This window comes from Molossus molossus, unplaced genomic scaffold (genome assembly GCF_014108415.1).
Source record: "Molossus molossus isolate mMolMol1 unplaced genomic scaffold, mMolMol1.p scaffold_m16_p_13, whole genome shotgun sequence".
NCBI lineage: Eukaryota > Metazoa > Chordata > Mammalia > Chiroptera > Molossidae > Molossus > Molossus molossus.
In genome coordinates, this window is record NW_023425348.1 from 82253666 (window position 1) to 82268446 (window position 14781).

The 14781-nt window shown below is 41.4% G+C and overlaps 1 protein-coding gene across 21 annotated transcripts in view; it reads right to left on the reverse strand.

The window, feature by feature from the left end:
* Positions 1–14781, reverse strand: part of AMBRA1 (autophagy and beclin 1 regulator 1) — a 197095-nt gene that overhangs the window by 91608 nt on the left and 90706 nt on the right. For all 21 annotated transcript variants that reach the window (XM_036259716.1, XM_036259714.1, XM_036259703.1 and 18 more), the window contains 2 exons: positions 10256–10336; positions 9729–9829 (listed from right to left, as the gene is read on the reverse strand). In XM_036259716.1, coding sequence (XP_036115609.1) covers positions 9729–9829; positions 10256–10336 — 182 coding nt within the window. The remainder of the gene's footprint in view (positions 1–9728; positions 9830–10255; positions 10337–14781) is intronic.

Genomic DNA, 14781 nt, shown 5'->3' on the forward strand with positions numbered 1-14781 from the left:
TTTATACTGATCACTTAGGTAAAAACTGATGGAACAGATAGGGCAGCAAGTCTTCCCAGAGTTTAGAGAAGATTTCTAATTTTAAATAAAGTGGAGATTGGCTGCTGCTTCCACTGGAAAAAAATAGGCTTTGACCTCACATCTGGCTTTCTGTTCCCATCATATCACCTCCGTAGATTTCTACATTGTTGTGTCGTTTGTTCTGAGGGTTGCAAAACACATTAAAGCACATACTAAGCATAATCTAAGTAGAGAGAAGTAAACAGGTCTGGCATTACACGGGTACTTTCAGATTAGAGTGCATCATCAGCTGGCAGCCTCAAAAAGAGCAGTATTTCTAAGGAGCGCACAACCACAGGGCTTAAAAAGCTTTGAGATCACTCTGGGTCTAGGGAAGCCCTGAGTACAGAGAACAAAGTCCAAGCGGTTTCAATACAGACATGCTAATGTTAAAATTTCATTTTCAGGAAGAAGAAGGGAACAGGTAGGAAACTGGTTATGAGGTTAAAAGAAAGGTTATAGGTCAATTTCTCCTAAGAATGAAACTCCTAGCAGAACTGACAAGAATCTGTTTACCAAGCATGAAAGCTTAATGGACTTCTATTTTCTGCTGCAGAAACAGTGTAGGATTCTGAGCTCTCACTGCCAGCTTTGTACTTATACTTCTACTTTGCCATTTAGCACAATACCCACTGTCCTAGAGCTGTTTATAAGCACAAAAGGTTTGCTCAGTAGATGGTAAGCTTATGGAGAGCAGAGATCATGTCTTGTTCATCTGGGTACTATCATATACCTAACAATACACAACAGAAGCTCAGTAAATGTTTATTGAGCCAAAAAGGCTGATATGCCAACTAAACCTCCGTAGGTAATTACAAACTCATTAATTTCCCTATTACTAGTAACTCCAGATCAACAAGAATTATACACTACGAGCTCACCAGCACAAACACATCTTGGATTCCTGGTATGTGCAAACCCCTAACGTGTTACCAAGTCATCTCTTCCCATTCCTCTGCCTCTGTTCCTAGCTTAATGAGTTAATCTGGACCAGTGGTTCTCAAATTTTAAAGTGCACCACAATTTTAACCTGTTAGCCGGGGAATTCCCTTTTTAATTACGCAGCATATAACGGGAGCGAAGATATGTAAATATGTCCCGCTCGGTTAACAGGTTAAAGAAGACTCTAAAACACAAATTCCTGGGCCCCACAGCCAGAGTTTCAGACTCAGTGGGTCTGGGGTAGGGACCAAAATTTACATTTGTAAAAGTTCCCAAGCGACACTGAAGCTATAGGTCAAGGAACACACTTTGAGAATCCCATGTTGCCGTGGTTACATAGTTGCACTTGTTCTGGCCAGTAGATACTTAGCATGGGTTCTGATGGGGGACAGCAAAGGGTTTTGTTTTGTTTTGTTTTGTTTTGTTTTTATCCTCACCGGAGGACATTTTTCCATTTTTTGTTCAGATAGAGTGGGAAGGAGAGAGAAAGAGAGAAACATAGATGTGAAAGGGACACATCGAGTGGCTGCCACCCGCACAACCCATCCAGGGCCGGAAACAAACTGCAACCGAGGTACATGCCCTTAGCGGGAACTGAAACCGGGTCTCTCTGGATTATAGGCCGACGCTCTAACCGCTGAGCCAAACCGGCCCAGGAAGCAAAGTGTTTTTCAAGTGCAAACTTTGTGACTCCTCTACTCTTCTCACCTTGGGCGACACTTAAGCAACAGTGAATCCATTGGCTTATCAAACTATCAATACAGGGGACTCCAGGTTACCATCTGTTACCGTCACAGAGCACAAGCTCCCGGTTTTTTCAACTCACTGACCATATATAGCAAAGGGGAGAGAGCCCTGGTTGGGACCCAGGAAGAGCTCCAGTGGGGAAGAAGGCAGAACACTGAGATATAAATAAGGTTATAATCAGTGAGGAGACTGGCAGAGCTCTCATATTACCCCCAAAATTTATAATAAAAATCATAATAACAATAGTTAACATCAACTGAATATTTGTGTGTCAAAAAATATTATTGTTTCACATATATTAACTCATTTAATCCTCAAAACAATCCTATGAACTAGAAACTATTTTAAAAAATTTTTTTTTCTTTACTGATTTTTAGAGAGATAGAAACATGGATAAGAGAGAACACTGACTGGCTGCCTCCTGCATGCTCCCCACTGGGTGAGCCCACAACCTGTGCCCTGATCAGAATTGAACCGGTGACCTCTTAGTGCATGGGTCGACACTCAACCACTGAGCCACATCAGCCAGGCTAGAACCTATTTTTATGCCCATTTTACAGATAAAAAAAACTCAGTCCTCAAAAAGGTAAAATAAATTAACCAAGATTACATTGGTAGGAAGTAGCACAATGATTATTTGAACCCAGACAGTCTGCTATTCGGCATGGCAGCTGTCCTCCTCGGCTCCACTCCCTCATGCTCACAGACCCACTCCAAAGATGAATGGGGACACATTCAGAGTTTCTTCAAACTGTACTAAAAGACATAAATCTTTGGTCCAAGCCCAGCTTTGAGCTGCCCCACTCCCCTTAGCTAATCTATAAGACTAGCAGTTAAAGCCTTAGGGGAATTATTAAATTTTTAGTGGTATGGCCAACACAAAACATAGATAGGAGGCCATTCCCTGGCTAGACTGTAAACTCCCTAAGGGTAGAACCATTTAATTCCTTTACAAGACCCAAGTGCCCTGGAAAAAGCTAAGCCTTTGAAAAGTGCTACATACATTTCAAAGTGACAGTACAGAAAGGATACAGGTGAAAAGCTTCCATGGAGAAAAACTAAGAGGAAATTTCCGGGGGTTGGGGTGGGGTAGAAGCTCAGAAAAACCATCACATAATACAAAAGGAACAGAAATATTCACTGACAAGGCCCAATACTCTCCTCTAGAAAAGCCAGAGCAGCACAGGCAATTCAGCTTAGAAATTGGGCCCCAGGTTCCCAATAAGCACACCTCTCACTAGCGGTGTGCAGTGTGTGGTATGTGGAGATGTAGTAAAGGGCTCAGGTAGAGAGGACATGGACATTCCACTCACTGGTAGATACCAAATGAGTAAAAGGACCTGTGAGCTATAAGGCATCTGGGAAGGCAGGGTTCTCTGAGAGGAGTGCTGCATTCACTTCTCTGTTTCCCAGGCAACCAAGTCAGCCCCCTTATCGCCTTCACTTTTATCACTGAGGCAGAATAAAAGGTAATTGGGTTAATTATTAAAGCAGCACTAGCTACTACCACCACCACTAATTGTCCATTTATCTGGGATTTATAAACAGCTGTCTTAATTGATGTTAAATTGGAATGTGCCACTCACTTTATTTGTCTGGCTACTGGATAACAGAGAGGTACAGAACATGCAGATAAAGGGTCCAACACCAGAATTATTATTCATTTCTGTTCATACTCATTTATGTATACCATGATGCCCTTTAACTGTATTCACTACTATTTATCTTCCCTAGATTTGCCAATTCAAGTGAAGATCTGGTATATAATAATTAAGTAATTTGTTGTATTAGAGACCTATGATATCAAGTTGAAAAATCTGGCTAATTCTTAAAAGTTGGGAAGCCCAAGGCCCCAGTGCCCACCAGGTTGGCCAAACGAGACCAGATAGGGCTCATAAAAGTAATTCCCCAAAGTACCAAGGAAGTGGGGAACACCTAAGAGAGGACCGGTGTTTTTAAAAGAGATGAAAGGAGCAGAAGACATCCAAAAATAAAGTTAACAAGGAAAAGTAAATTCTTGCAAAAGAGGTAGCTCTGTCTTACCCACACACAGGCAACAAACAGAAAGATGCCTGGACAATGAAAATACATAAGAAATCAGTAACAGAAGGAAATTCAAGAAATTCACAAATATGTGAAAATTGAAGAACATACTCCTAAACAGTCCTAACATATATTTGGTAGAGTAACGGTAGCTTTAAACGTATTTATACCTCTTTAAATACAGGTTCAGAATTTGTGTTGTTTATTGGATCAAAAAGAAACCTTAAGAGAAATTAGAATGGCTGGGCACAAAGCCATCACTAACCCAGGATACTCAGCCAGGCCCCAATGACCTGTGGCAGGAGCAAGAAAATCCTGACACTTCCCATTGGTTTTAATCAAAATACTAAATTAAGTACATCAGGCCAACCATCTGCTGGGAGCAGATGCTCATTAGGATGAAAGTCAAAAAGATTAGGCAGGCCAGATAACTAATACCCTACATTACCCAGGTCCCAATCACTCAGAAAATTTTTGTTCTTCCAGTAATTACCAGGAATATGTCAAATGCCAGGGCTTCTCATTTCAGTTTTATGAGCCTCAAACATGCAGAAAAATATTGTAAGCTTAAGAACATTTTGGCAGATACTCCCTACTTGAACTCAGGCAAAACATGGCACAGCAAACAGAACAGAGTTATTACAAGTCAGACAGACAGACCTGGTTTACAGTTCCAGTCCTGCCACTTTTCACTGTGTTATATTGGGCTAGTGACATAACTTCTCTGAGCCTCAGTTTTCGCCCCTGCAGAATGGAAATGCACCATCTACTTTACAGGGTTGTTACAATGATTACAGGAGATAACAGGTTATGGGAAAGTGCTTAGGACAGTACCTGGCTCATAGTAGGCAGTCATTAACTTTGTTTCCTTCTTTATTATCAGTTGCTATTATGACAGAGCTAGAGCTGTCTGCTAGAAAGTCAGCAGGGGGAGCTCCTCAGACTATATTTTGTGTTTCCTCCCAAAATATAGCTAGTAGAGTTGCAGCAGCTTTAAATATATTTATACCTCTCTTTCAGTACAGGTTCCGAATTTACATTGCTAATGAAGGGGTATGACATGGGTTGATGGGTACTGAAGGCCACCGGGAGCCTACAGAATCACGCAGAATAGATCGAGATAGGTGGAAGAGGTGAATATTAACAAACTATCAAAACACTTCTCTTTAGTAGCTTGTTTTCTGTTTTCACTTAGGTTTTTGTGGCCAGAATGGATCTTAATTTTCTGCAAATCCATTTTTGTTGACGATTCTGAATTGCTTTGGCTAGGGTCCACTGGAGACTCATTTGCCACCACAGCACTGGTCAAGCCTCCTAAAACTATAGGAAATATATGCTTTTGTCATGCACGTCTGCCAAATTTCCATGCTTTACCCCTGCAAAAAGCCACTCACCATACAACGTTTTGCTTTATGTTTGGAGCTAAGAAGCAAACAGCAGGACTGAGGTATGGCCAACCACCTAGACTTAGAGCTACAGGAGGGCAGGAATCATGCCTGCCTTATTCACTATGGTAGCCTAGAATGGTGCCTGGCACATGGCTGCACAACAAATATCTGTTGGACAAAATTATTGTGAGACCATCACAACCTCATTCCAATCATACAAGAGAAAGTACCTTTCCAGGAAAACTGAGAGTGCTTTACTTCAAAAAGGCCAATTTTTCTTTCACTTCAAAAGCCATTATTATATCAGCAATATTACATGATCACAAGTAAGTTTAATAAAATGCAAAACATCTGTGTCCAGGAGGACACAAAGGCTCGGGGAAAGTGCCGTTACATAATAAGATTTTCTTTAGCAAGCATCACTATATCATGAAAAGCTATGTCTAGAGGCCACTTAAGCCCTGGCCGGTTTGGCTCAGCGGTAGAGCGTCGGCCTGCGGTCCAGCGAGACCCGGGTTCGGTTTGATAAGGGCATGTATCTCAGTTGCAGTTTGTCCCCGGCCCTGGTTGGGTCGTGCGGGTCGCAAGCCACTCGATGTGTCCCTTTCACACTGATGTCTCTCTCTCTCTCTTCCTCTCTCTCCCTCCCATTCTAGCTGATCAAAAAATGGAAAAATGTCCTTGAGTGAAGATAAAAATAAATTAAAAAAAAAAAAATAGAAGCCACTTAAAATACAGGCATACTTCATTTTATTGTGCCTAGCTTTACTGTGCTTCATAGATATTCTATTTTTTAAAAACAAACTGCAGCCCTGGCCGGTTTGGCTCAGCGGTTAGAGCGTCCGCCTGTGGTCCGGAGAGGCCCGGGTTCGGTTCCCGCTAAGGGCATGTACCTCGGTTGCAGTTTGTCCCCGACCCTGGTTGGTCGTGCGGGTGGCAGCCACTCGATGTGTCCCTTTCACATCGATGTTTCCCTCTCTCTCTCTTCTTCTCTCTCCCTCCCACTCTGTCTGTACAAAAAATGGAAAAATGTCCTCGGGTGAGGATTAAAAAAAAAAAAACAAACAAACTGCAGGCATGACCCTTTACCAGCAAAAAGATTACAACTCACTTTATTAAGGTGGTCTGAAACCAAAACCACAATATCTCCGAGGCATATATGCCTGGAGAAAAACTAAATGGGCCCACTGGTGTGGCTCAGTGGTTGAGTGCCCAGTCAGGGCACATGCCCAGGTTGTGGGCCCAATCCCCGGTGGGAGGCATGCAGGAGGCAGCCAATCGATGTTCTCTCTCATTGATGTTTTTATCTCTCTCTCCCTCTTCCTTCCTCTCTCTCTAAAAATCAATAAAGAAAAAAAGTTTTTTTTTTGTTTTTTTTTTAATAATTTTTTTTTATCCTCACCCGAGGACATTTTTCCATTTTTTGTTCAGGTAGAGTGGGAGGGAGAGAGAGGAACAGAGAGAGAGAGAAACATCGACGTGAAGGGACACATCGACTGGCTGCCACCCGCACAACCGACCAGGGCCGGGGACAAACTGCAACCGAAGTACGTGCCCTTAGCGGGAACCGAACCCGGGTCTCTCAGGACCGCAGGCCGACGCTCTAACCGCTGAACCAAACCGGCCAGGGCAAGAAAAAAAGTTTTTTAATTAAAAATAAAAATCAATAAAGAAAAAAATATTAAAAAAAAAAAAAACTAAACGGGCCCTGGCCGATTTTGCTCAGTGGTTAGAGCATCGGCCTGCAGACCAAAGAGTCGCAGGTTCAATTCCAATCAAGGACACATACCTCGGTTGTAGTTAGGTCCCCGGTCTTGGTCAGGGTTGTGCGGGAGGTAACCAATCGATGTGTCTTTCTCATGTTGATGTTTCTCTCTCTCTCTTTTTCCCACTCCCACTCTGTCTGAAGATAAATGAAAAAAATATCCTCGGGTGAGGATTTTAAAAAAAAGAAAGAAAAACTAAAACGAATAAGAAAAACCCTGAAGATCAGCCAAGTTCCCTGGGAGCTCTTTCTCCCTTCCAGAGTAAGATCCTAGAAAAAGAATGCTATTTTGATGCTTTGTCCTTTAAAATAACTGTGGGGAAGCAGACTAGGAGGCTCTGGAGTCCCATTGCCTGGTTCAGTTCTGGCTCCTCTACTTCTAGCTGCATTACTCTGGGCAAGTTAACCTTCTAGGCTTTAGTTTTGTCACTGTTAGATAACAGTATCCATCTCATTGGGTTACTGTGAGAAAGAAATGAAATATGACTGGGAAAAGTACTTAAAACACTCCTAGTATATAGCAAGCACTCAATAAAAGTTAGGCTTTCTGCCCAGCTGGTGTGGCTCAGTGGTTGAGTGTCGACCCATTCACCAAGAGGTCGCCGGTTCAATTCCCAATCAGGGCACATGCCCAGGTTGTGGGCCCAATCCCCGGTGGGGGGCATGCAGGAAGCGGCCAATCGATGTTCTCTCTCATCAATGTTTCTATCTCTCTCTCCCTCTCCCTTCCTATCTCTATAAAATCAATTTAAAAAAAAGTTTTAAAAAAGTTAGGCTTTCTTTGGTTGATGCTGCTGCTACTGTTATTATTGTTGTTACTGGGCTTTTCTCAATAGAAGTAAAAAGAAACTGGAGGGGCATCCAAATATCTAAAAGTAATGAACGCTTTTAAGAAGAGGCCAATGGGCACTCTGTAACATGTATCTTGAGAAAATAGGAGGAACTAGTTTAATTATGAATGGAAACCATCTGGTAATCTAAATAGTGAGATTCTTAATAGTCTAGATTCCCTTCTCCTCATGGCACCTTGTATCTTTGTTAGAGAACTTTTCTCAGATTTCCTATCTGTAAACAACTGTCTGCCAGAACACAACCCCAATATTCAAATATATCCATAAGTGAAATTGGGTCATTTGGAGTCAGATCTCTGGGCATAAAGTAGGGAACAGAAAATGAAGGTAGAGTTATTAAATCAAAGGAGAAAAAAACAACATGCAGCTGTTCCAAAAAAGCTAACTGCCAAGAAACAGATTTCTCCAGCAGTAGAGGAGCAGGAGGTGCTGTGTGGGGTGGTAGAGGCAGATGTCTGGAACAAAGAAGGGTGGAGAAGAGCTCTGTAGTGCTGCCTGGCAGCAAGTGATTATCTGCCAGAGAGGAGCTTCCACATGCTACCAGCCAAGCCACACGGAAGTGCCAAACAAGGAGAGGCACAGAGCCATAGGGTCTGTTTACCAACTCGGGCCAGAAACCTCCTCAGATGAGGTTGTTGGGAGACCATGGTGTAGTCTGCGCCAAGGCCAAGCATGAGCTTCCTGGTGTCTGACAGAGAAAGCACAAAGGTTTCTGGGAATTCTAGGCCTTGACGTTGGGTCAAGGATACTGCCACTCAGGGGAGACCAGATCCCATGCCTTCCAGCTATCACAGCAGCTGGCTTAGAAATCACATTCTCCCACCTGACTATGCCACTGCCTCACACAGATCCCTACCTTTAACCCTTTAACCATCACATAGCCCAGATTTTTCAAAACATAAGCTCTGCTGATAAAAGATACACTTAAAATATATATACTTAAATGCGACATAATTTTTTAAAATATGTTTTTTATTGATTTTAGAGGGAGGGGAGGAGAGAAAGAGAAACACTGATGTGAGAAACATCAATTAGCTGCCTCCTGCATGCCCCCTACTGGGGACTGTGCCTTGACCAGAAATTGAATTGGCAACCTTTCAGTGCATGGGCCAAAACTCAACCAACTGAGCCATACTGGCCAGGGTATGACTTGATTTTTATACCTTTTATGCCTTCACATACATAAATTTACAAGTTGGCAGCAGACATAAAGGGAAAGGAGGAAAAGAGCATGATGGGGAAATCACCTTTGACAGAAAGAATCTGTCATATTTTTCTGGCATTTCTAAAGAAGAAAACAAAGAATTCTGCTTTGTTTTCTTCTTTAGAGATTGCCTAGATGCAGCAGCACACTATATCTCAGAGCCCAGTTGCATCATGCATCTTAGTCCACAGTCACTAAGCTATTCATTCAGCCACCATAAAACTGCCTCATCTGCCCATTTCTGTTCTGTAGAGATTTCTGCTCTTGCTCTATGGGTCTCTTCTCTTCCTTCCTTGGAAGATTCCATAGTGCCTGGAAATGCCATGTGCTGCCAGTAGCAAAGGGTAGGAGAGGTGTGCATTAAGATCCTAATTAAATCACAGGATCTGGCTCATGAGTATCTCACCAACTGAAACATGAACAAGACACTTTTCTCATTCAATAGCCAGAATCGAATTGCTAGATTAAGAAAAAAATGGTTTAAATGGAAACAAATAATAATTTTCCTTTAAAAGATGTTTGAAGGAAGTAGGAATTGGCAAGAAAAACAGCTTTCTTCAACCTCACAGTTTCCTGCCTTGAAGTAAGGAACTGAGTACAAGACCTCAAAACAGAGTTTTCAGCCAGATGGCAAGATGCCATCATATCAATATAAATAAAGGAGGGGAAAACTTTATCTGGCTCCCTGCCCCTTCAAATTTCCATAATCCAAAGAAACATTTCCTTACCTGCCAGGACCCTGTTAACAGAAGAATGAGTAGCCAAGCCAGGCTGTCCACGTTCATGAAAAATCCCAGCATAAGGCAAGTACTCAGGCAGCAAGAAACGCCTATAAGAAGGAATCACGTGTGAAAAGCCTACTAAAGACAACCCTAAAACAAGGGAGATATACTAAGAACCTACCCTCAAGAATCAAGGCTAAGGGATCCACTAGGCCTAGGAATCCACAGAAGCCCAGAGCAGATTTGTATGTTCACAGATTTGTACCTCCTTCTTGATCTTTCTTCTAAAGTTTCCCAGGGCTTCTATTCTTGAACAGGATGCTCCCAATACCACTATTCTACCTCTTTTTACTGTAGCCAATCATCTTCTGTCAAGTCTTTAGGTGGCAGGGCTGGATCGTAGGCTCACTAGGAAATAATTCCAGATACGGACAATCCAAAGACCGAAAAGTAGGTTTAGAAACTAAATCCCAGGCTTTCATAAAGGCTCCCTCATAAAAGTCTCTCATAAAGGCTGACTCTCCAGTTCTTACCTTGGTACAAAGCGTCCAAGTGAAGGTGCGGACATCCGGGCATTGCGCGGAGCTCGGTGCCTGGATCTGTCACCATTATCTCTGGAGAAACAAAAAGACTGCACATGAGAGTCGCTAAAGCAGAATCAGCCACCAGCCCAAATTAAATACCCACACCTAGGAGAAGACCCCAGGGAATCAGTGATCTGTTTGCTTACTATTTTGGGTGGCATATTCATATACTGTATTTCTGGAGTAGCTCAACTAAAAGATTCATTAGCATTTACTAACAGTTCAGGAAGAAGGAGGAAGATTTTTCTTGAGTTAATGTAGTCTCTGAATTCTGCTGCTTCCGAGATAGAAGCCAGATTTAGATCTTGAAAGGGACCTGGAATGGATACTATTTTCTAAATTGAAAGATAAAGAGAAACTTTGGCTTTTGGGGATCTTGAAGGAAGAAAAATTCCCTCCATCAATTTCATCCAGCAAATGATTATTCAATGAATTTGTTTAGGTCCTTGATGTAGAAAAATAATTGATAAGTGAAAGAAAGACACTAGTTAGTCTTTTCTTTTAGAGATCGAAAACCTAACAATGACAAAGAATATTAGAGAATGCAAATATAAGTCAGGTCAGTTGAGTAAAAAGAAAAGTCTAGGTGTTTTCTTTATGGTCCATAATAACCACCATTTATCAACTATTTACTGAGCTCTAATACAAAGGTTATTAATATGTTACCCCATTTAATACTTCTATTTATCCCATGAGGTATTACCAGCTCTGCTCTACAGATAAGGAAACTAAAGACCAGAGAGGTAATTAGTAAGTGGCTGAGGCAGATTCAAGGAAGATCTGACTCTGAAGCCCTTGCTCATTACACTAAACTTCACTGCTTCCTACAAGAAAAGAGAGGACCGAGATTTCACGTGGCTTAGTTTCCAATGCTTCAAAGGAACAATAAGCCAAAGGGCACTGGTTGGCCAGAGCAGTTAATTAGCTGCTTAACCAAACTCCACAAAATACATGAACCTCTGAGAGCCTGATTTAGGGTATTTCTTAATTCTATCTTTGGATTATCTTCAACTTAAGATAATCTTCAAATTGGCCCTGGAACCAAAATTAAGACAACACTTTGGCTTTTCGAATAGACCACTGGGAGCTTTAAAAGCCAGAAACAAAAGCCTAGGAAGGATTTTATATCTTGGTGTAACTGGATGCTGAGCATTTAAAGACCAATCAATACCAGGGATATTGGAAGCTGAACCATGAAAAGTCAGTACTTGGTTTTTATTTCCCCAAAGAGAAAGCATACCCTAACATATATTCCTTTAACTTGAAATTCTACAGATGAAGGAACAGGCAAGGAGAGAGATAAGACCATATATATGAAAGTTAAAAAGGGGATTAAAAAGAATGAGATCATAAATTCCTGACCAGTAGATTGAAGCCCAAAAATAAGGTCTTGGTAGTCACATGTACACAAGGAGTAGGTGAATATCAAACAAGATAGCTCTCAAGCATATTATTATTTTTCAAATACATGTAGAGTCAAGTTGTGACTCAAGCACCAATTCATTTAAAAATACAAGTGAATTCATGTTTTCATAATAGCATAATTTACTTATCAATGGCCACTAAAAGTACAACAAATTTTCATGAGAGGAATTAGAAAATAATTTTGAAGTTAAAAAGGGTCCTAAGCCTTAATAAGGTTGAAAACTATGTTACAGAAAGAGGCATTATGGGAGAAATCCATTACTTTATTCTACAGCTATGAGAGAGAGCCAGCATTCCCAGAATCACACTGTGGAGCTGAAAATTTACTTCTATAAGGCCCAAAGAATCATCTCTCTGAACGGCAAACAGTACTCTATCTGGTCTTAACAGAGATGAAGGACAGAAAAGGAGAAGCCAGTGCCCATCATGACACAGAGCTTGATGGTAAAAGGACACTAAAAGACAACTTAGAAAAATGGACAAACATCAGAGCTGGAGAAAAATTTGGGCTCCTATGACATATTTCACAAGCCTCTTTGATTGTTATTAAAACCTAAAAACAGGCTGGCCAGTGTGGCTCAGTGGATTGAGTGTTGTCCCATGGACTGAGAGGACCCAGTTTGATTTCTGGTCAGGACACAATGCCCAGGGTTACGGGCTCCATCCCCAGTAGGGGGTGTGCAGGAGGCAGCCAGCTGATGTACCTCTCTCACATAGATGTTTCTATCTGTCTCTCCCTTCCTCTCTCTCTAGAAAAAACAAATCATTAAAAACATATTTTTAAAAACACCTAAAAGCAATCAACTTCTTTCTGATTCAGCTTCTCCCTCCATTAAAAAAAGGGAGGGACTGCTCTGGCCAGTGCCGCTCAGTTGGTTGGAGTGTCCTCCCGTTCACCAGAAGGAGGTGGGTTTGATTCCCAGTCAGGGCACATAACCAAGTTTCGGTTCAATCCCCAGTCGGGGCATGTTCAGGAGGCACCCGATGGATGTTTCTCTCTCTCCCTTCCTCTCTCTCTCCCTTCCTCTCTGTGATCAAATTTATTTTTTTCTTTTTAAAAAAGGAGAGATGCGAAACATGGCCAGAGATAACAGCTTCTGCTTCTCAGTGTTTAGAGATTACTGGAGGAGATAGATATATGAAAATAAGAATAAGATTAGCTGGCTCAGATATAAGCAATGTCTCAGGCTGATAGTTACACTAGGCATCATAAAAGAGGTAACCTGCTAGGTAATTTAGTTGCTTAGAGCACTGTCCTGATATGCCAAGGTTGCAGGTTCAATACCCGGTCAGGGCACATACAAGAATCAACCAATAGATACATAAATTATTAGGACAACAAATCAATTATTTCTCTCTCTCGCAAATCTATAAATAAAAAACTAAAATAAAATAAAAGAGGTAATACAGTAAGTGAGTGGAGATTTATTTGCTGGTCCCCAGCTTAACAACTTAACAAACAACAAGAAGGAGAAATGCAATACCATCTCAATGATATGTAGAAAAGACTTCAAATTGACCATGTTAAAACCCTAAGAAAGAAGGAGAGATGACAGAATGGGACCCAGAATGATTAGAAAAATGTGAAACAGTGAACACACAAATGATATGCTGTGCCTGTGTGAGAAAAACAAAGACATCTAGGAGAAAACAGCCTATAACAAAAAAAGTTCAAACATTTACTGACAAGAAAAAAAACTCAGAAACAGAAATGGGTAAGGTGGCAAAGGTCAGAATGTCCAACCAAAAACAAATTAGGTAAGAAGAGGGGAAAAGATCCTGGGTTTTAGTGCTGGCACACAAAAATTCTGACTAAAGGCACAGCTTCAAATAAACTAGAGATGAAAAGAGCAACTAATGATTTCAGGTTCTATAGTCTAGAAAGAAGGGAGAATTCAGAAATAGGGAGTTGAGATGGGCAAACAAATTTCAACACATAGGATATTTGCAAGGAGGGGAGGTTAGAAGGAAGGGAAAGGAAAATTGGTAAAAGTTCCAAGAGCAAAAATTAAAAGTACTTAAAATAATGTTTTTAGAAAACTACACAGACTCTGCCACTCACTTCAGTGCTAGTACAAGATCAACATGAAGCATGGTTCCATAAGATGAAGGAGGCAAAACCGGTCAGTAGAGACAATAAGAGTGAATTGGAAGATGTTTTATAGATGAACAGTGGAAAAAAGAAAGACCCAGAGAGAGGTTATCTTAGGGATAGAGGAGGGTGCTAAATACTGGGGCCTAACATAGCTCATGTACTTTACAAGGGGGGCTTAATAAACAAAAATGGTGCCCTGGCCGGTTTGGCTCAGCAATTAGAGCGTCGGCCCTTGGACCAAAGAGTCGCAGGCCCCAGTCCCGTCAAGGGCACATACCTCGGTTTTGGTTCCTTCCCAGCCCTGGTTGAGGTTGTGCAGGAGGCAACCAATTGATGTGTCTCTCTCACACTGATGTTTCTCTCTCTCCCTCTCCCTACCCCTCCCTCCCACTCTATCTAAAAATAAATAAAAAATATCCTCAGGTGAGGATTTAAATAAGAAAAAAAAAAAATCACACAAAATGGTGAAGACCAGAGTGTGCAGATATGCTGGTGCTGCTCCTCCATCACAGGAGGACACCTTCTCACCAGAATATTTCACTGGGAAACACCAGAGAAATCCTCATCAACCAGAAACTAGAAGCTGCCTTTAAGCCAGCAGGATAGATGCTGGCTGAGTTATTAATGGCTTTCCCAGTTGTTGAACTCTATGTATCTCTTGATTAATTCTCAGAGGGGTATTTGGAGAAGAGAGGGAAAAATAAAAGTAAGATTCTATTGTAAAAGATTTTATAAGGGAAAAAACACCCTTCAAACAATCAAGCATCTAAGACAAGTGCCAAATACTCAAGAAAATACATCTCTGGAACAAGAGAGAAACATAGCAGCAACTCTTGCTAAATGCCTGGAATAAATTGCCGGAAAGAGGCTATAATTTAAAGGAATGAACAACACACCTACAGTCTGCTGTCTGAATCCTGACCAGACAGGTTGTCATTACTCCTCAGTGACAAAT